Raw genomic sequence first — 23,014 nt, forward strand, 5'->3', positions numbered from 1 at the left:
CCCCCCCCTCCCATCACAACCTGATTGATTCCATGTTATTAAGGTAGATTGTATACGCTGCACGGAAAGCCTGACATTTTAATCAATTCTGACACGAAGTTTGGTATTGTTGTTGGTATTATGTAACACGTAACACCTTCCCCGCACTGGTAATGTCCGCCGCAGACAGATCCCCAGTTACATCTGTGTACAGACGGCGTTGTGACGAAACCATAACGGCAATGATGGGATTGAGTTTCATTGAAATCCGTTTAGAATGACAGGCCAAACCACAATCTCGATAAAATGGAACCCATTTTCTACATGAAGTGTCGCGACATTTCTGTAACCGAGCACGACTGACGAATGTTCATCACGAGAACGGTTTAAACAGACATTCATACTTTTCATCGATTTTTTGTCACGAGATACTAAAACATTTTTATAGTCAAGTATTTATATATAATTCCATAGGAGTATCACAACAGAGTCAGAGACAGTATTTTCTTTTCAAATCACTAAAGCGATAAGATTTTTCCAGAAGAACTTACCATTTTCAGAGAGGAGAAGAACATTATATTGAGGGTTGTGGTTTGTAGATTTTTGTCCCATCGGTACCGGCAGGTGGCGCTCTGAAGAGCCGGTGCCAAAGGCTCTTCCTGTTCCGTTTTTTCTGGCATATTTTTCGACTTTTCGAATATCACACTTTCAGTATCTCCATTTATTTCTGAAAACTCTTTTTCTGGAGATTTGGTATCGGATTCCACTGATGTTTCTAACTTATTGGCAACGGCTTCCGAAATCTTTTCATTAACTCCTTGGTGAAAATCCGAGAGGTCCCGGGTATCAATTCCCCCCTCTGTTGAAAAAGACAATTCTATATCAGGTATATTTTCAGTTACATCCGTTTTATCGAATGTCGTATTACTCTCCTTATCAAATGTGGCATTTTTCACCTCGTCCTCTTCTTTATCAAACGTAGAATTGTTCGCTTCCGGGTTAGAGTTGTTCGCTTCCGGATTAGCAATGTCAACACTACTTCCTTCGTTGACACTTTCTGTTAAAAAGAATGTGTCTTCACCTTCAGGATTAACTTCCGGTTCTGTTTCCAGGAAATCAATCTGGTCCACTGAAGTTCCTTCAATTGGCACAGTGTCGGTGGGCTTATCGTCTGGCTTTGGTTTCGGTAATACCGACTCACCGTCGATGGATACCAATCCAAAATGTCCGTCTTCTGTTATTGAATAACTTCTAGTGACTGGTGTCAAGGGAACTTTGACTTTTTTCGGGACAACAAATTCCTGGACAATTTCTACTTCTTCAATTCCCACGAAGAGTTCTGCTTCATTGGTTTCGTCAATAAAGCCTTCTCCTCTGGTCTGTTCTGCTGGTTTAGATTCTTCTGGATCCTTACAAACGACTTCCGCTTCTGTTCCTTCTTCCTCGCCCTTTATTATAGCACCAGTGTCAAAATTGTGGACATTGTCCTCTTCTGGTTCGCTCGTAGCTTCCGAAGGTCTACTTCCGTTCAAATCACCAGAAACAAGACTGTCAGTGCTAACCTCGGCTACAACGTCAGTTCGACCTCCATCAACATCACTTCCGTCGTTATCCTCTTTCGGAGTTTCTGGAAGATGATGTTCTTCAGAAATTTCCTGCTTTTCGAGTTTTTCTGGTGTCCCTTCGGGGCTTTCCTGCTCGTCTTTGCACTGGTTGTAGACCTTCTCCTCAGCAGGGTCTTGTTCTGTACCCGAGCCTAAAACATACACACGTCAATTATTACACGTGCTGTTCTTTTACATATTTGGTATAGAAACCAAAATACACTAGGTAATCTTACACAATTACTCAGTATGACATTCAAAAAATATATCAAAGACGTGTGACACACTATTTGCAGTCATTATTTTGAGATGGAACCAGAACCTATCCTGTAAATAGTTCAGGCTGGTTCCGTGACGCTAGTCTGTAGGGATATCATCTATCAATCCCGTGTCGGAAAAGGTCTAGGAACGTTGTTACAATAAATGGTCAGTATAAAGATCACCCACAAATAAGGTCACACGCACGAGTTATGTGGTATGTTACAAGCATTTATAGACCTATAGACCTATATACTACATACCTATGTTATTATCAAAGATAGTCAATCTTATACAATGGTATGTAAGCTATTTTGTACACAAATTCAAAACATGTACATGCTGTTTATATGGGCATGATAAACGTCACATATTTCTTGGTGAATTTGGCACAGGAGACTACTGGAATTAAAACAATAATTGTCCGCGTTAAGTTCGCTACTTATTTGCCATTGCTTTGTATGGTGTGTATTATCATATTTGGCAGACGACAGAATTGTATGCCACCCTTATTGGAAATTGATTGGATTTAAATATAGAAACTCGTAGGGTTGTACTGTCTACTAAGGGTCGAGATATGACAGGAATTATTTCCAGATATCTTATCGGTAAAACATTGTACTCGGACCGTGTCCACATGTGTAATGGAAGTGCGCAAACTTTAAATATCCTCGGGTCGTGTTTAATCTTGAAATCAGGCCAGCTAATCACCGGTGTTAATTAACAATGTGACAAGTCTCGGGCGCGAACCTCGAAGGCGCCCTCTACCGTCAGACAGAGATAGCAGACACGTGGTCAGAAACACACCGTTAATTACACTTCCAAGACTCTTGCACATTACATATATAATTATTGATATATTATTAGAAATTCGTTTTAGCTTCTTTATTTGAAATTGAATTCGTTACAAACCTTCTGGTCAGAATCGATATCCTCTGACCTGAGAGCTCAGTTTAAAATGTGAGCAGTTGATAGATAGGACTATAAGGGTCACGGGTTCAAATTCCGATCTCTCCGATCGTATTTTCCTTGTGTTTGCTAAGATAAGGAGCGTCCATACTGATTATGTATTTGTTTTGCAAAAAAATAAAATGTCTTCGTTAATGTTGTACTTTCGATAGTTTTTTTTAATTCAATGACATTAAAGTGAGTATCTTGACCATCATCCGCAGGTAGCGGGCTCCATAACATTGTCTTTAAGGATTCTTATCTTCTGTACCTGTCACGTGATATTGAGTCACATTTCTACTTCATAGTAATCAAAGTTGGTGATATTTAATGACAATTGATTTTTTTCGATTGCAGAACTTCTTGTTTTATTAAGATTGTACATGAGTGAGCTTTTTGGTATGTGACAAAATACGAGATATAACACCATTCCTCTGTACCGTATGGCTAGAGGACTGGTCAGTGGTACCTCGTGACTAGAGGACTGGCCAGTGGTACCTCGTGACTAGAGGACTGGTCAGTGGTACCTCGTGACTAGAGGACTGGCCAGTGGTACCTCGTGACTAGAGGACTGGTCAGTGGTACCTCGTGACTAGAGGACTGGTCAGTGGTACCTCGTGACTAGAGGACTGGTCAGTGGTACCTCGTGACTAGAGGACTGGTCAGTGGTACCTCGTGACTAGAGGACTGGTCAGTGGTACCTCGTGACTAGAGGACTGGTCAGTGGTACCTCGTGACTAGAGGACTGGTCAGTGGTACCTCATGACTAGATAACTGGTCAGTGATGCCTCGTGACTAGAGGACTGGTCAGTGGTACCTCGTGACTAGAGGACTGGTCAGTCGTGCCTCGTGACTAGAGGACTGGTCAGTGGTACCTCATGACTAGATAACTGGTCAGTGGTACCTCGTGACTAGAGGACTGATCAGTGGTACCTCGTGACTATAGAGGACTGGTCAGTAGTACCTCGTGACTAGAGGACTGGTCAGTCGTGCCTCGTGACTAGAGGGCTGTTCAGTGGTACCTCGTGACTAGAGGACTGGTCAGTGGTACCTCGTGATTAGAGGACTGGTCAGTGGTGCCTCGTGACTAGAGGACTGGTCAGTGGTACCTCGTGATTAGAGGACTGGTCAGTGGTACCTCGTGATTAGAGGACTGGTCAGTGGTACCTCGTGATTAGAGGACTGGTCAGTGGTGGCTCGTGACTAGAGGACTGGTCAGTGATACCTTATTGGGTGGTACTGGTATGTAAACAACACATACCTGGTGACAATATGGTCTGTAGATTTCAAGATCAGGAACAATATTATCCTATATTATTTCAGCACAGGTTAAGATACTAATTAATTGATAATACAGATTGAATGGTAGATTAAGTCAATCTTATTGCATACTTCCCATATTTCTGTGTACAGTCGTTTCCCGTCAAACTACAGACATTCCGATATACACGATAGTCATGAACAATTACCAGACATCTATCTATGATCAGATATAAATATTTATAGCTCTTTATATGTAAACATGCTGAACACAATCGTCTATAATACCCAAATATGGGAGAGATCTGTATAGAAATAACTAACAAATTTCGTCTATGGCAATGAGCCATATTATTGCATTCCTACCAAGACGCTGCTTCTAGCTGCAACAACGATAAGTCTGCTCTTCAAACAGAAACTGCATGTTACGTGGAGGAGGTGGCGATATGGTATTTCTGTGATGGATGTGAGCAATCTATATGCCGCATACCTCAACATGACATTATCTCTATCGATATAAAATAAATATACTGTATGTGTTCAGTCCAGAGATATATAAAACCATACACGTCTCTGTTCAGCTGTCTTTCAGTAGACCACGCTACAGTGACTTGACTGTGTCCACTAGTGCCGTTAATGTCCCGCTATCGTGGCCATACTTGAAAATTAATTGAAATATCTAGTTTTAAAACATAATGTCACTGTTCATGTCCACTCACACTTACCGTTGGGCTGGGCGCCCGTCATAATGTGTCCAATCAATCCGTAGGAACTAAACACACCAGTTTCACAGTCGACGTCGACCAATTTTAAGCCTTAATTGGGAATTTAAACCGTCCTGGGCTTCCGTGGTAGGCAATTATTAGAGAGAATGAACAGAATTAGCCATGTATGACAGGTATTGTTGGGGGACCATTCCAGGTGCACGGTCGAGTACCGGCGACGGACCCGTTACTTGTTATAGTAATGAAACGTTTTGTCTACCGTACAGGTATTTGCATGCTAACTAAAGGTACAAGTGTCTTCCGTCTACATAAGGCGTCCGTTCAATACCGATCAGCTACCTACAGCTGTAATCCGTATTTTGGGTGTCCCTTGAGAAATTGGCCCGTGATAATTTAATACCTGTCGGGTTGACTTAGACTCCCGAGGGATTCAGAGGTACATGTGGCCATGTGTCAGGGTAGAACGGGTAACTTGATCTATCTTTATATTCTAGTAACGAGAAAAATTGACATTACTGTCGAATATTGGATAGAGTAGATAAGAAGTATTATGTTCCTAGCGAGGGATTAGTCGTGTTTAGACTTCTCTGACAAGGTCAGCGGTCAATAGGAGGGTTTGTTATACCCCGATACACGCCGATACATACATGTAAGTATGGAGTTGTATAGCGTGGACAATCAATACCGAGTAATAAGTCCAGTATAACCAAAATAAGTATAACTAATTACGATATGGCGTGGATCGCTAAAAAATCGAAACATACATTTACAAATGAAAGCATGACTCGTGGAAACCAGCGAGCCAAGGAGCCCAACGCACTGATAGTGTCGTGTAAATAGGACGACAGCGCTACATGCGGACGATCCTAAACATGTGCACCATCTCTGAAATGCATGCTCAATCCCACCTAAATCCCAATACACGTGACCCAGACACTAAGACGCACATGCATTTCTAACATTCAAGACAAGGAAAGGACCGCGATGTGTTTTGTAAAATTTGCCCATTCCCATTGCAATTTATGGTAATAAAATATGTTTAAACCTCCCAGAACCGCATGTAAAAACAGTATCTCTCATTGAATTAGACACGTGTCTTCTTCACACGTGACTCCACTTTCAAAAATACACGTGCATCGCCAAACAAACAACCCATTATACAATACGTGCTCCTTTCCCAAGCATACGTGCACTCTCACTCCCAAACACATATGTCTCTTAATAAATCTAAATGTCCCCTGATGCACGTGAACTGATGCCGTGCATAGATGTCCTACCGTTCATTGCAGAAGCTATATGCATCAGCGTCAGCATGAACCCTCGGAGTCTGTGACGTTAAAAGTTGTAAAATAGATCCTATTCTTCCATCTGTGAATCCGTCCCTTCTGATGACAATTCCTGTCCCTCCGACGTGGAATCCTTCCTCTCCGACGTGGAATCCTTCCTCTCCGACGTGTATTTCTCGCTAGTGCAGTCGGCAGTTTCTGGACCACTGGCGACACTGTCAACGCCGACGTTCCACTGAGATCGATAGCTCTTGTTTGTAGGTAGTCTTTATTTGTTTTACTCACTGCACCCAATCAGGTGTTTGTATCATTATAATTATCGTGAATCTAAACTCCATCTATACTGGCGTCTGTCACCACCCGCTGTTCTGTGCAATCGATTGTATATATAAGAAACACTGTATATCACATCGGAATGCTTCGTTTTCTGTTGCTGTTAGTTAAGTCGGAATTCCGAAACCGCGGATTCCACAGACTTTTATATACATATCAGTTGGCAAAATCAATTTCTTATTGTTACCACGTGTAATCTCCGCCTTGCATGTCCTGCTGTTCAAAAAAATGTCCTCAGCTGAAATAGCTGCACAGCCTAAGAGTTGTAAATTGACGGATTTGTAGAGTAAATTAAATCCTTGGTCTCGCCATAAAAAAGCGTGAAATTACAGGACAAATCCCGGAGAGATGAAAGCTTGACGGTCCATCAACACCCTTTGAATTATTAAGGAGCAATGAGAGTATTGTACAATTCAGTAAAAAAATCGATTATTCTGTCCGTCTACGGTTTTAACATTTACATATGACATGTCATAAACCGGGTAGCGCACAGGGCTGAATACTATGTCTACCTGTAGCTAGTACCGAGTCACACAGGGCCCCAGTAACGAGACACATTCTGTCAATATACATACCCGGTAACCACAGAAGGTACCTGTATATTAAACGTACCTTCTAATAAAACATATTAAACCAGCAATTTAGCGATTTCTATCGAGAGTAAACACCGCCGAGTATGGCAGTGTTCGATTTGTTCTGTGTGTACACATTTTGCTTGTATTTATAGCTTTACGTAAAGTACAAAAGGTAGGATTATATTGGACTTTCCATTACTTTTTTTATTACACCTGACGGACAGGTATAATATATACCTACCATCAACAGTGGGCCAGGTATATTCTGAGTCAATATTTGACCTTCGTTTTGGAAATATCAGCAAAATACTTTCTGATTTGAGATTCGTGCATTCAATATCCTATCAGCAGCCTAACTCGACTCAACCAAGCTTGTTCAAAACGGGTAGTGAAAGCTGTTTGATAGCCCAAAACCAAGAAATGTACAACCATTTACAATACAAACACTTCTATTCAGCTTTCTTGGTGTATTGTACAGAACATTGAAAGATCACAATACATTGTTCTCATTTGAATGCAGGCATATTTGCAAGGCAAATTTAAACGCTGATCGAAAGTTAAGAGATTATATGGCATTGCAAAGCGGGATATTTACGGGGCTATCTTTTTTGCATGGTGCCAATAGGGACAGGAATATATACTGTTTTGAGTATTGACTCTGACACTGTATGATTTGTAGTCCAATAGACTGAAGATGACTATGACTCCGTAAGCTGGTAGCATTTGTTCCATGCTTTTTGATGCCACGACCTAAGAGCTCTCACGTATCAGCATCAACCAAACGATACATGCAACGCTTCAAGGCACCCCCTGTTAATGATTTGAAGATCAAGAATCGATTTCCAGTCAATTCTTCCTTCAGTTTATAGAAATAAATGACGACAGAGAAATCTGACGGCAAGAGTTCACAGATCAAACGGCAATAAATGTAATTGGTTGACCGACATTCACTAAATCATCTGCGAACATCATTTTTGACAACTTCGCTGTCAAGAAAACATGATACATATGGTTAAATAGTCTAGACATTATAATTCTCTACTGGATTTCAAGGAATTTGGGTTCCATAAGTTACATATTTTGTTTTAATTTAGTATACTAAGAAGTAACCATACTCTGATTCTATGCTATTTGCTCATTATATTTGTGTTGTGTGATAGAGTTATCTCCCTCTAGTGGTAGTGCGATAATTAACATTAGGTAACAACTCATTACAACCTAAGTGCTGTGTATTCTTGTAAACGACTGAAAGGGGTAATCAGTTATTCAACCAACTGAAAACTACCATTTATAAACGATATTTGACAGGTTTCCATTGTAGAACTCTTTTGTGGAGAAGGTGCATGTAAAAGTAAAGTACCATACATCCTTAATTAAGCGACCTAGGTTTGATTCACGTGATTGAATGCAATTCTGACACACGAACGAAGTTTAGATCTAAGTATGTCTGACAGATAATACGTGATAATCTTTATATAGACAGTATAGCACTACACATTTAAAGACACAGTAATATGATAGCGGGTGTCTGAAAATTTGTTCTTGAACCAGTTAAATTAAGTCATAAAAGTACCATACCAACACAAAGACCGAAAGGAAATCGGTCAATTATAAGAGCTGACTCTAACAAAGCACCACAAAACACATACACGGGGTAAACGATAAATCTCCCCGAGTGTAGGTTTAATGAATAGAAATATTGAATAACAAATAATACAGACATTGTGTACCTTTAATATAGACCTAAAGGCGCTGACAGGTGGGTAGTGCTTTAGTACTGTAGTACTGCTAAACATACCTGATCACCAAACAAAGCACAGAAACCAGGAACGATCAATGGTCACATGGTTTGTGTATGCTTATATTGAAGTAGATTTATGTATATAAATACGTATAATTAAATCCATAATGTTATTAAAATATAGTGATTTATTATTGAAAATGACCAATTAAAATCGAGACAAAACACTGTTACTAAACAAAAAGTGGTACATATTACTGCAAAAATGATTAACTGTTATTTTCTTTTCATTACATGATTTTTGTAAAACTTGATCAAAGACCACGGATCGAACTCGTTCACTACCTAATTGTCCGTTCTATTCCTTGTACATTGGTTTTAATTTGAGGTGCGTGTTAATGAAAGCTTTGTATAACGTGCCACATTGTCTATCCTCTCCAGACCCTGTCGCGATGGTTACCTAAGTTCGTCACTGATATGTAAACCCCTTCGAGGAGGTCTTAACTTTATTCAGATTTTACTTTCCAATAAAATAAAATTTTGCATCAACAGAAACGGAAAGTGACGAGGGTTTACGACCTTACCTGGTGACGTAGGTATAGCGTTTATTTGGATGTTCACCAACAAGTTACCTCAACATGTAATAATGCCCCTACTAAATACCCCCGGGACTAGTAGCCTCCCTTTAATCCCGAGCGGTACTTGTCTGAGTGGCGTCTCATCAATCTCTATTATAGAATCATTCACGTGAGACAAACGACGTTGTCTGTCTGGACAAGTCTAACACACGATCACAAGTTTTACTATACACGTTTACATCAAAAACGGTACGGAACCAGACATGAAAACAAACATGTTTTATATCTACAAACTGAGCATGTTATATCAAATGGTGAGTCTGGTAAACGGAAATGGTTCCAAAGAACGACTAGTAAAGCAAGCCCATGTTTGATGACAGGAATAAAGTTCGATCCAGTGACAGTAATAAAGATACATTTGATGACAAATGACACGAGTACAATGTAGTCGTAATTGATGACAATAGTAATGTCCTGTCAACATGAAAGTTGCATTCTATAGCAACAATGATGCCATATTCGACAAACTCAGTGATGTCTTATTCGACAACTATAATGATGTCATATTCACAGTGATGTCATTTTCGACAACGAGTGATGTCGTATTCGATAGCATCGTCAAATATAGTCGGGATCGCAGTCAACAAAAGACATGTTCGATGACAACAGTAATGTCGTGTTTGACAGGAACACCTAATATATTCTCGCCATCGAACACTGCTTGGCCATTACCATCGAACCCGAGTATGTTGTTGCATGGTCGATGTCAAGAGTAAGGTGTATTTGATAGCTACAGCAAAATCAAGCTATAAGGTAATGAACACGCACTGTTCGATGGTAAGACTGGCATAATCATGGTGGCCAATATTGATGACAAACTCTGACCAAGCAGAAAAAACCAGGCTTATGTGTGGCTACTACCGGGATCACTAGCATCAGGTAACGTTAGGTACATGTTACAAACCGGAAGTTGGTCCCTACGTTAAGTGGGCGTGTCATTTTTAGGCTAAACATACACGCATGTATGTACACGAAATTTCACTATAAGTATAATGACTTACCTAAATATTAATACTTGTTTTGTTGTTCAGAACAGGTGTTTCATCGCTCGTTTTCGGTAGCTGAGGAATGGGTTATACTCGCTCGAAATTTAATTAAAGTGGCACCTCCAAGATTATCATTTCACAACACAGGTGGAGTGAAATCAAGCATTTATAGTTACCCGAGTGATCAACCACATACATTTCCATATGTGTCCTGTATACATTGACTGTCTCATGTGTTATTTATGGATGGAGTACTTAGGTGTTTTTTTTTAAGTCAACTACAGATCAAACATTTCAATCCAAGCATGACGTTATCACAGTTTAAACACACGTAAAACGTTCTATAGATAAACGTTTAATAATCTTACAGCTTGGTCTCAAACGTTCATAGGACTTTTCATATCGATTTCAGAACATTCCTTTTGAATTGACTTTATAATCTATTACGATAAAAAGTGGGTTTAGGGTTGTGTTGTCCTCATTCTTACAAACCTAGTGTGGTACTCCGTGTTATAGAGCGGGCCCGACCCCGTCAGTTACACTACAACTCACTGATAACAGACAAACCGTTAGAACTTGTCCGCATGTAGGCCCGGCAACTCACACTAAACACGATGTGCAAAGTTAATTTTAAATTTCGGTCCTTGTGGTTGACTCCAAATACGTCTAGATGAATCCCCAATAATGCCAGGAGTCGGAACTACACAATATTAGCCAACATGGCCAATAAGTCGACGCATTTGCATTCCTATATAGGGTATTCCTACTTCTAAATGTATGTAGTTTGTGTACTGACATCGAATACACTAGTATGAACCCATGCTAGACCGGCTCTTCCTTCGGTAAAATAATCATTTTGTTGGCAGATACATACTGCTTTCATACGGGTCCCCTCTCCCACAGTGTTTTACACAGACAGCAATGCTTTACCTAGTCGACCATCGTAACATTTGTAAAGAAAATGTTTTTCCTTGCCGGACATTGTAACATCTACAAGAACAGTGTTTTGTATAGACAAAGCCGTAACATCCACAAAACAATGCTTTATCGAGACATTAAATGTAACTTCCTCTAGAGGTAACGTCCAACAGGACATACTGTATCGTTATTGTAACATCAAGAAGGACACGCTTCTTTTCATCACCCATGCAGGTGAGGGATCGAGAAAATAAACAGCATGTATTGTAGGAGGCGACTAATGTGGGAACCCCCTGCAGAATTTGGGATTTCCTTGGGTGTCCTCTATTGGGGGACACAAAAGTGACCAAAATAAATCTGCTGCACCCATTCCAATATTTGGGATCTTTATCTTTCTTTCTATTTCTAACTACCTTTTATTTCCTAGCGCCTTGCTTGGCAAACCTCACTTTTGGTCGTAATGTTGAATGTTCGCCCAGGTGAGGAAGGCAATGGGTTCTGTCCCCAGTCCGGGACATACCAAAGTCCTTAAAAAGGTAGTTGTTATTCCCTGCTTTACGTTCAGCATTGAGGGGAATAGCAACAACTGGTTCACTCGTTGTCAGCATAATGTGACCGGGCGGAATGCTGTGCTTAGGTGCCTTCGGCATGGTATTTCATTGAGATAGTACTATAATGTCGGCATCAGATCCGCGCTGTCACACGGAGGCAAGCACACCACACAGAGGTAAGCACATCAACATTCCCGGTCTCCGGCACAGACACACACACATGGACGCTTACACAACACACATGGAGGCACGTCCTTAAATGACCTTAGCTGTTTATTTGACGTTAAACAAAATAAAATCAAAACCAAACCAATCGTCTTTTCAATTGTGAATCTGTGAATATTCTTGTATTCATTCATCGTATTGACATTGAGCACAGCCAATATTAGCCGAAAGGTTTCTGATGAAAATATGCTTATTGAACAGATACATGTTTTATTGAATAGTTATGGACATGTACAAACATCGGGTGTAATTTACTCATACACATCACTTTAAATGACACCATACACAAAGAGGGCCAGCATGCTTACTGTACCCAAACCAATACCTACGCCTTACCTATATATCACCTGGCAAGCATGCTTACTGTACCCAAATCACTACCTACGCCCTACCTATAGATCACCTGGCCAGCATGCTTACTGTACCCAAATCATACCTACGCCTTACCTATACATCACCTGGTCATCATGCTTACTGTACCCAAATCATACCTACGCCTTACCTATATATCACCTGGCCAGCATGCTTACTGTACCCAAATCACTACCTACGCCCTACCTATAGATCACCTGGCCAGCATGCTTACTGTACCCAAATCATACCTACGCCTTCCCTATATATCACCTGGCCAGCATGCTTACTGTACCAAAATCATACCTACGCCTTACCTATATATCACCTGGCCAGCATGCTTACTGTCCCCAAATCATACCTACGCCTTACCTATATATCACCTGGCAAGCATGCTTACTGTACCAAAATCACTACCTACGCCTATATATCACATGGCCAGCATGCTTACTGTACCCAAATCACTACCTACGCCTTACCTATATATCACCTGGCCAGCATGCTTACTGTACCCAAATCATACCTACCCCTTACCTTTATAACACCTGGCCAGCATGCTTACTGTACCCAAATCATACCTACGCCTTACCTATATATCGCCTGGCAAGCATGCTTACTGTACCCAAATCACTACCTACGCCTTACCTATATATCACCTGGCCATCATGCTTACTGTATCCAAATCACTACCTACGCCTTACCTATATATCACCTAGGCAGCATGCTTACTGTACCCAAATCATACCTACGCCTTACCTATATATCCCCTGGCCAGCATGCTTACTGTACCCAAATCATACCTACGCTTTACCTATATATCACCTGGCCAGCATGTTTACTGTACCCAAATCATACCTACGCCTTACCTATATATCACCTGGCAAGCATGCTACTGTACCCAAATCATACCTACGCCTTACCTATATATCTCCTGGCCAGCATGCTTACTGTACCCAAATCATACATACGCCTTACCTATATATCACCTGGCCAGCATGTTTACTGTACCCAAATCATACCTAAGCCTTACCTATATATCACCTGGCAAGCATGCTTACTGTACCAAAATCCCTACCTACGCCTTACCTATATATCACCTGGCCATCATGCTTACTGTATCCAAATCACTACCTACGCCTTACCTATATACCACCTAGGAAGCATGCTTACTGTACCCAAATCATACCTACGCCTTACCTATATATCACCTGGCCAGCATGCTTACTGTACCAAAATCACTTCCTACGCCTATATATCACCTGGCAAGCATGCTTACTGTACCAAAATCACTACCTACGCCTTACCTATATATCACCTGGCCAGCATGCTTACTGTACCAAAATCACTACCTACGCCTATATATCACATGGCCAGCATGCTTACTGTACCCAAATCACTACCTACGCTTTACCTATATATCACCTGGCCAGCATGCTTACTGTACCCAAATCACTACCTACGCCTATACATCACCTGGCAAGCATGCTTACTGTACCCAAATCAATACCTACGCCTCACCTATATATCACCTGGACAGCATGCTTACTGTACCAAAATCATACCTACGCCTTACCTATATATCACCTGGCAAGCATGCCTACTGCACCAAATCATACCTACGCCTTACCTATATATCACCTGGCAAGCATGGTTACTGTACCCAAATCAATACCTACGCCTCACCTATATATCACCTGGCCAGCATGCTTACTGTACCAAAATCACTTCCTACGCCTATATATCACCTGGCAAGCATGCTTACTATACCCAAATCAATACCTACGCCTTACCTATATATCCCCTGGCAAGCATGCCTACTGCACCAAATCATACCTACGCCTTAACTATATATCACCTGGCAAGCATGCTTACTGTACCCAAATCATACCTGCGCCTTACCTATATATCACCTGGCCAGCATGCTTACTGTACCAAAATCATACCTACGCCTTACCTATATATCCCCTGGCCAGCATGCTTACTGTACCCAAATCACTACCTACGCCTATACATCACCTGGCAAGCATGCTTACTGTACCCAAATCACTACCTACGCTTTACCTATATATCACCTGGGCAAGGCGTCCAGAAATACCAAACAATAGTTCACACGCAAAAGAATATTATACCAGAGGATTTACATTTTATGTGTTGAAATATCAGTTTTCCATTAAATCGGGGTTAAAGTGAATTCACAATATTAAAATTGCAAATTAGTAAACATATACCTACCTATTTGTGTATATCCGTAACGTATACAGTGTTCTAATGAAGAAGAGGCGTATATTGAACACCTCAATTATCATACATGCATGACAGGACATCGTATTGGCGGGGATGCCAAATGAAGACATCTCTCTATGTTTATAATGAGATAGACATGAAGGCTTTAATGACGAAGTGGTGACTTGTATTCAACATTTTATTACCGAATTGACTTTTAATCTTGCCATTTATTTGTGGATCTATATATATATATATTGGACAGGGAAACGATTGATGCGTCAACTATTTAAGAATATACTAAGTATGCAGACTTAGATAGACTTACCTGTAACTCCTAATGGTTAATTCCGCTGTATGCACCAATGGACACACGTATATCATTACTAATAAACGAAAAGATTATGTTCGCAAAATGTGAAAAAACAACCTACCTTAAATGAACGTGTAATCCTGTAACGGTGTGCTTATGGACGAGCGTTATCCCAAGTCCGAGACAGGTAAAATTACTTCTCCTTATGTCCACGTTTCCGATATAATGCTATATCGGGCATTCTGATTTATGTAAAGTATATGGCAAACTATCAAGATCGACGTTCTTCGGGAGTAAATAAATATACGACACACGTGTACCTGTGTACCTGGGAGCCACGTACCTGTATGCTCAGTTGCATGCACTGGTGTGATAAGGTATATATAATAAATCTCCTTGCGCATGAGTAGAATTTTTAAATCAACTCCGCCACTGATTCCGATCGCTAGTTCAATACACTGTACTAAGTGGAAGGAACAGGAATGCTCACGTTTTCCCTAAAAAGCAAACACAAACAAACGAAACGTCAATTGATACGGGAATTTCTATTTCTTCAGCTCAGTGCGACTGAAAAAACAAACCGATTCTGGTATTAGGTTTTGGCGGCCTACACACAATCGTAAAAGACGTTGATACATGCTTTTAGTATACTAAAAGGTGGATTTGACTTTACCTTGCCCGATAAGTATCAATGAATAAAGTCACTGAATAAATATTCTGTTGTCAGTATATCTGTGGCTTTGTACGCGAGAAAATAGTCGACACCTACGGCAGAATGCTCTGTACATTTAAGGTTAGATAACTTTCATTTAGTCAGGTCCCTTTAATGAAGTGACCTTAAGGACACATTATAACGCCAAAGGTCGACGTTTGCTTTGCCTTATCACAAACTGACCACTGTCTGTCCGAAGACTGTATATTATAACCACTGTCGGTCACTTCAGTGTGAGAGTAATGACACTTAAAATGCCAATGATTTCCCGGTGTTACCGTAGATGTCCCAAACGGAATGATCGTTGAAGTAATAGAATGATATATTAGGTTTGTAATTTGTTTAGGAGCTGATTTATTAGCGGGAAATCACAGGAGGGGTTCGATTTACCAATTCTCACTGACCATTAACACAGGGTCAAGGGAGGAGCAATGTACTGTCCACACCGGAACCCTGGCAGACTTAATTCCAACCGGAAGTTTCGCTTTATAATATAATATATATGTATAGACATGTATATTGATACCAGTGTTATAACAGTAGTGAACTCATTTGGGACATAGTTATCACATAGACGACCAAAAGAGACAAAAATTGATAATGGACGGTGAAAAATCAGTTCTGCGTACATTTTGTATGTAGAATACACGACCATACAACCGTTGATATATTTCTAATGTCAACCCTGCTTATTCAAAGTGACAGATGACGATGTTTTCATCTATATTTAGTCGATATTTTTATTGGAATACAAAAATTATATATCTTAGACCAATATTTAAAATCTAAACGGTCCCTCACAATCGCAACCTAAGGCAAGTGACAAAGGACGTCACACAGTCTCCATCCGGGGGAAGTGACAAAAGACGTCACACGGCCTCTCACAGTCTCCATACAGGGTCAGTGACACAAGATGACACACGCCTCTCACAGTCTCCATACAGGGACAGTGACACAAGATGACACACGCCTCTCACAGGCTCCATACAGGGACAGTGACAGAAGATGACACACGGCCTCTCACAGTCTCCATCCAGGGACAGTGACAAAAGGCGTCACACAGCCTCTCACAGTCTCCATACAGGGACAGTGACAAAAGACGTCACACAGCCTCTCACAGTCTCCATACCGGGGCAGTGACAAAAGACGTCACACGGCCTCTCACAGTCTCCATTCAGGGGCAGTGACACAAGATGACACACGGCCACTCACAGTCTCCATACAGGGGCAGTGACACAAGATGACACACGGCCTCTCACAGTCTCCATCCAGGGACAGTGACAAAAGACGTCACATGGCCTCTGACAGTCTCCATACAGGGACAGTGACGAAAGACGTCACATGGCCTCTGACAGTCTCCATACAGGGACAGTGACCAAAGATGGCACACGGCCTCTCATAGTCTCCATACAGGGACAGTGACACCAGATGACACACGGCCTCTCACAGTCTCCATACCGGGGCAGTGACAAAAGACGTCACACAGCCTCTCACAGCCTCCATACAGGGACAGTGACAAAAGATGGCACACGGCCTCTCATAGTCTCCATACACGGACAGTGACACAAGATGACACAGGGCCTCTCACAGTCTCCACACAGGGGCAGTGACAAAAGACGTCATACAGCCTCTCACAGCCTCCATACGAAGGCAACTCACAAAAGACGTCACACAGCTTCTCACAGTCTCCATACAGGGACAGTCACACAAGATGACACACGGCCTCTCACAGACTCCATACAGGGACAGTGACAAAAGGCGTCACACAGCCTCTCACAGTCTCCATACAGGGGCAATGACACATACAGGGGCAGTGACAAAAGACGACACACGGCCTCTCACAGTCTCCATACCGGGGAAGTGACAAAAGGCGTCACACGGCCTCTCACAGACTCCATACAGGGACAGTGACAAAAGAAGTCACACGGTCTCTCACAGTCTCCATACAGGGACAGCGACAAAAGACGTCACACAGCCTCTCACAGCCTCCATACAGGGACAGTGACAAAAGATGACACAGGGCCTCTCACAGTCTCCACACAGGGGCAGTGACAAAAGACGTCACACGGCCTTTCACAGTCTCCATACAGGGACAGTCACACAAGATGACACACGGCCTCTCACAGTCTCCATACAGGGACTGTGAGAGGCCGTGTGACGCATCATCTTCATGTGTCTTACTGTTAGATATTTATACCGTCCATCATTATCATGTGTCTTACTATTAGATATGTATACCGTCCATCATTATCATGTGTCTTTCTATTAGATATGTATACCGTCCATCATTATCATGTGTCTTACTATTAGATATGTATACCGTCCATCATTATCATGTGTCTTTCTATTAGATATGTATACCGTCCATCATTATCATGTGTCTTACTGTTATATATTTATACCGTCCATCATTATCACGTGGCATATCTTACAGTATGACACGTGATAATGATGGACGGTATAAATATCTAACAGTAAGACACATGATAATGATAGCCGGTATACATATATAACAGTAAGACACATGATAATGATAGCCGGTATACATATATAACAGTAAGACACATGATAATGATAGCCGGTATACATATATAACAGTAAGACACATGATAATGACGGACGGTATAAATATCTGACGTCACACGGCCTCTCACAGTCTCCATACAGGGACAGTGACAAAAGATGGCACACGGCCTCTCATAGTCTCCATACAGGGACAGTGACACAAGATGACACAGGGCCTCTCACAGTCTCCACACAGGGGCAGTGACAAAAGAAGACACACGGCCTCTCACAGTCGCCATACAGGGAAAGTGACACAAGATGACACACAGCCTCTCACAGTCTCCATCCGAGGGCAACTCACAAAAGACGTCACAGAGCCTCTCACAGTCTCCATAGAGGGACAGTGACAAAAGATGTCACACGGCCTCTCACAGTCGCCATACAGGGAAAGTGACACAAGATGACACACGGCCGCTCACAGTCTCCCTACAGGGGCAGTGACAAAAGAAGACACACGGCCTCTCACAGTCTCCATACAGGGGCAGTGACAAACGACGTCATACAGCCTGTCACAGTCTCCATACGAGGGCAACTCACAAAAGACGTCACACAGCCTCTCACAGTCTCCATACAGGGGCAATGACAAAGATATTACACAGCCTCTCACAGTCTCCATACAGGGGCAATGACAAAGATATTACACAGCCTCTCACAGTCTCCATACAGGGGCAATGACAAAGATATTACACAGCCTCTCACAGTCTCCATACAGGGGCAATGACAAAGATATTACACAGCCTCTCACAGTCTCCATACAGGGGCAATGACAAAGATATTACACAGCCTCTCACAGTCTCCATACAGGGACAGTGACACAAGAAGACAAACGGCCTCTCACAGTCTCCATTCAGGGGCAGTGACAAACGACGTCATACAGCCTGTAACAGTCTCCATACGAGGGCAACTCACAAAAGACGTCACAGAGCCTCTCACAGTCTCCATACAGGGACAGTGCCACAAGATGACACACGGCCTCTCACAGTCTCCATTCAGGGGCAGTGACACAAGATGACACACGGCCTCTCACAGTCTCCATACAGGGACAGTGACACAAGATGACACACGGCCTCTCACAGTCTCCATTCAGGGGCAGTGACACAAGATGACACACGGCCTCTCACAGTCTCCATACAGGAGCAGTGACAAAAGACGTCATACAGCATCTCACAGTCTCCATACAGTGGCAGTGACAAAAGACGTCACACAGCCTCTCACAGGCTCCATACAGGGACAGTGACAAAAGAAGTCACACAGCCTCTCACAGTCGCCATACAGGGACAGTGACACAAGACGACACACGGCCTCTCACAGGCTCCATACAGGGACAGTGACACAAGCTGACACACGGCCTCTCACAGTCTCCAGACAGGGGCAGTGACAAAAGTCGTCATACAGCCTCTCACAGTCTAAATACTGAAGAAAGACGTCACACGGCCTCTGACAGTCTCCATACAGGGACAGGGACACAAGATGACACACGGGACAGTGACAAAAGACGGCACACGGCGGCTCACAGTCTCCATACAGGAGCAGTGACAAAAGACGTCACCCAGCCTCTCACAGTCTCCATCCAGGTGCAATGACAGAGATATTACACAGCCTCTCACAGTCTCCATACAGGGGCAATGACAGAGATATTACACAGCCTCTCACAGTTTCCATACAGGGGCAATGACAAAGATATTACACAGCCTCTCACAGTCTAAATACTGAAGCAGACGTTATGCAATCTCTCAAAGCCGTGAAATAAATGGAAATATTGGATTAATCACAGAAATCTTTAATGAACAGGATCCAATATCTTCACGTGACACTCGACAGTAAAATACATATTGAAATCGCAGGAATGCAATTAGCTTCAATCCAAACATAGCCCGTGTACTTGTCTGAGCCTGGCATCAATTCCACGGAAATTAAAAGGGACGTGCAATACTGCGACTCTCTTTGTCGAAATGCAGTATTTTCACTGCTCGAGGAACACTTTAACGTAATAAGCTCGACATGCAATACGTTCAGATTCCATATAACTGATCACAGTGTTCCTTAGGTCACGTCTCACGCGTTCGAAATAGCTTTACGCCATTGTTTATTGATCTTGGCCTCACCGAGACCGAAAACAGATCCATCGAAGAACGATTATTTCACTTTTCAAAATAAAAACATTTTAAATATATATTGCTCCACAAACTCCTAAAGGTAAATACTTTGAAACTTTAAACGATAATTATCCGTACCTTTTCTTTTGAGAGCGACATTTGTGTATCTTACATAAAACACTTATTTTAACATATGTAATATATCGTATTGATGTTAAATTTTCACAGACTGTCATCATCAATTTCAATAGCTTCAATCTAAAGTCCAGAGCATGCAAGTAAGTCACACGCTATAACGATAGGAAGTTGACATATTTAACAGTAAGACACGTGATGAAATGGACGGTATTAATATCTAACAGTAAGACACATGCTAATAATGGACTGTATACATATCTTGCAGTAAGACACATGATAATGACGGACGGTATAAATATATAACAGCAAGACACATGATAATGACGGACGGTATAAATATATAACAGTAAGACACATGATAATGATGGACGTTATACATATATAACAGTAAGACACATGATAATGACGGACGGTATAAATATATAACAGCAAGACACATGATAATGACGGACGGTATAAATATATAGCAGCAAGACACATGATAATGACGGACGGTATAAATATATAACAGTAAGACACATGATAATGATAGACGGTATGAATATCTAACAGTAAGACAAATGATAATGCTGGACGATATAAATATCTTATAGTAAGACACATGATAATGACGGACGGTATAAATATATAACAGTAAGACACATGATAATGATAGACGGTATGAATATCTAACAGTAAGACAAATGATAATGCTGGACGATATAAATATCTTATAGTAAGACACATGATAATGACGGACGGTATAAATATATAACAGTAAGACACATGATAATGATAGACGGTATGAATATCTAACAGTAAGACAAATGATAATGCTGGACGATATAAATCTCTCATAGTAAGACACATGATAATGACGGACGGTATAAATATCTAACAGTAAGACACATGATAATGATGGACGGTATACATATCTAATAGTAAGCCACATGATAATGACGGACGGTATAAATATCTAACAGTAAGACACATGATAATGATGGACGGTATACATATCTAATAGTAAGACACATGATAATGACGGACGGTATAAATATCTAACAGTAAGACACATGATAATGATGGACGGTATACATATCTAATAGTAAGCCACATGATAATGACGGACGGTATAAATATCTAACAGTAAGACACATGATAATGATGGACGGTATACATATCTAATAGTAAGACACATGATAATGACGGACGGTATAAATATATAACAGTAAGACACATGATAATGATAGACGGTATAAATATATAACAGTAAGACAAATGATAATGATGGACGATATAAATCTCTCATAGTAAGACACATGATAATGACGGACGGTATAAATATCTAACAGTAAGACACATGATAATGATGGACGGTATACATATCTAATAGTAAGCCACATGATAATGACGGACGGTATAAATATCTAACAGTAAGACACATGATAATGATGGACGGTATACATATCTAATAGTAAGACACATGATAATGACGGACGGTATAAATATATAACAGTAAGACACATGATAATGATGGACGGTATAAATATATAACAGTAAGACACATGAAGATGATGGACGGCATAAGAACAGTAAGACAAATGATAATGACGGACGGAATGAATATCTAATAGTAAGCTACATGATAATGACGGACGGGGGGAATATATAACAGTAAGGCCCATGATAATGATAGACGATTTAAATATCAAATAGTAAGACAAATGCTAATAATGGACGATATAAATCTCTCATAGTAAGACACATGTAAATGACGGACGGGATGAATATCTAATAGTAACACACGTGCTAATGATAGCCGGAATACATATATAACAGGAAGACACATGATAATAATAGACGGTATGAATATCTAATAGTAAGCCACATGATAATGACGGACGGTATGAATATCTAATAGTAACACACATGCTAATGATAGCCGGTATACATATATAACAGTAAGACACATGATAATGAAAGACGATATAAATATCAAATAGTAAGCCACATGATAATGACGGACGGTATAAATATATAACAGTAAGACACATGATAATGATAGCCGGTATACATATATAACAGTAAGACACATGATATTGATAGACGATATAAATATCAAATAGTAAGACAAATGATAATGACGGACGGTATAAATATATAACAGTAAGACACATGAAAATGACGGACGGTATAAATATCTAATAGTAACACACATGATTATGATAAACAGCATAAAAATCTGATGGTAAGACACATGACAATAATGGAAGGTTTAAATATATAACAGAAAGACAAATGATAATGACGGACGGGATAAATATCTAATAGTAAGACACATAATTATGATAAACAGCATAAAAATCTGATGGTAAGACACATGACAATAATGGACGGTTTAAATATATAACAGTAAGACACATGATAATGATAGCCGGTATACATATATAACAGTAAGACACATGATAATGATAGACGATTTAAATATCAAATAGTAAGACAAATGATAATGACGGACGGTATAAATATCTAATAGTAAGACACATGATTATGATAAACAGCATAAAAATCTGATGGTAAGACACATGACAATAATGGACGGTTTAAATA

General features: G+C 40.8%; 1 protein-coding gene across 9 annotated transcripts in view; it reads right to left on the reverse strand.

Annotated features, from left to right (window-relative positions):
• Positions 1-6,922, reverse strand: part of LOC110442231 — a 39,827-nt gene extending 32,905 nt beyond the window's left edge. For 7 of the 9 annotated variants that reach the window (XM_021485731.1, XM_021485732.1, XM_021485729.1 and 4 more), the window contains exons 1-2: positions 6,052-6,922; positions 531-1,735 (exon numbers count right to left, since the gene is read on the reverse strand). In XM_021485731.1, the coding sequence (XP_021341406.1) occupies positions 531-1,735; positions 6,052-6,088 (1,242 nt within the window). In that variant the 5' untranslated portion in view covers positions 6,089-6,922. Of the gene's footprint in view, positions 1-530; positions 1,736-4,774; positions 5,073-6,051 lie in introns of those variants that run through there. The other 2 variants (XM_021485730.1, XM_021485737.1) reach the window with 2 other exon arrangements.
• Between the last annotated feature and the right edge of the window lie 16,092 nt (positions 6,923-23,014).

Source organism: Mizuhopecten yessoensis, unplaced genomic scaffold (genome assembly GCF_002113885.1).
Source record: "Mizuhopecten yessoensis strain PY_sf001 unplaced genomic scaffold, ASM211388v2 scaffold716233, whole genome shotgun sequence".
Lineage (NCBI taxonomy): Eukaryota > Metazoa > Mollusca > Bivalvia > Pectinida > Pectinidae > Mizuhopecten > Mizuhopecten yessoensis.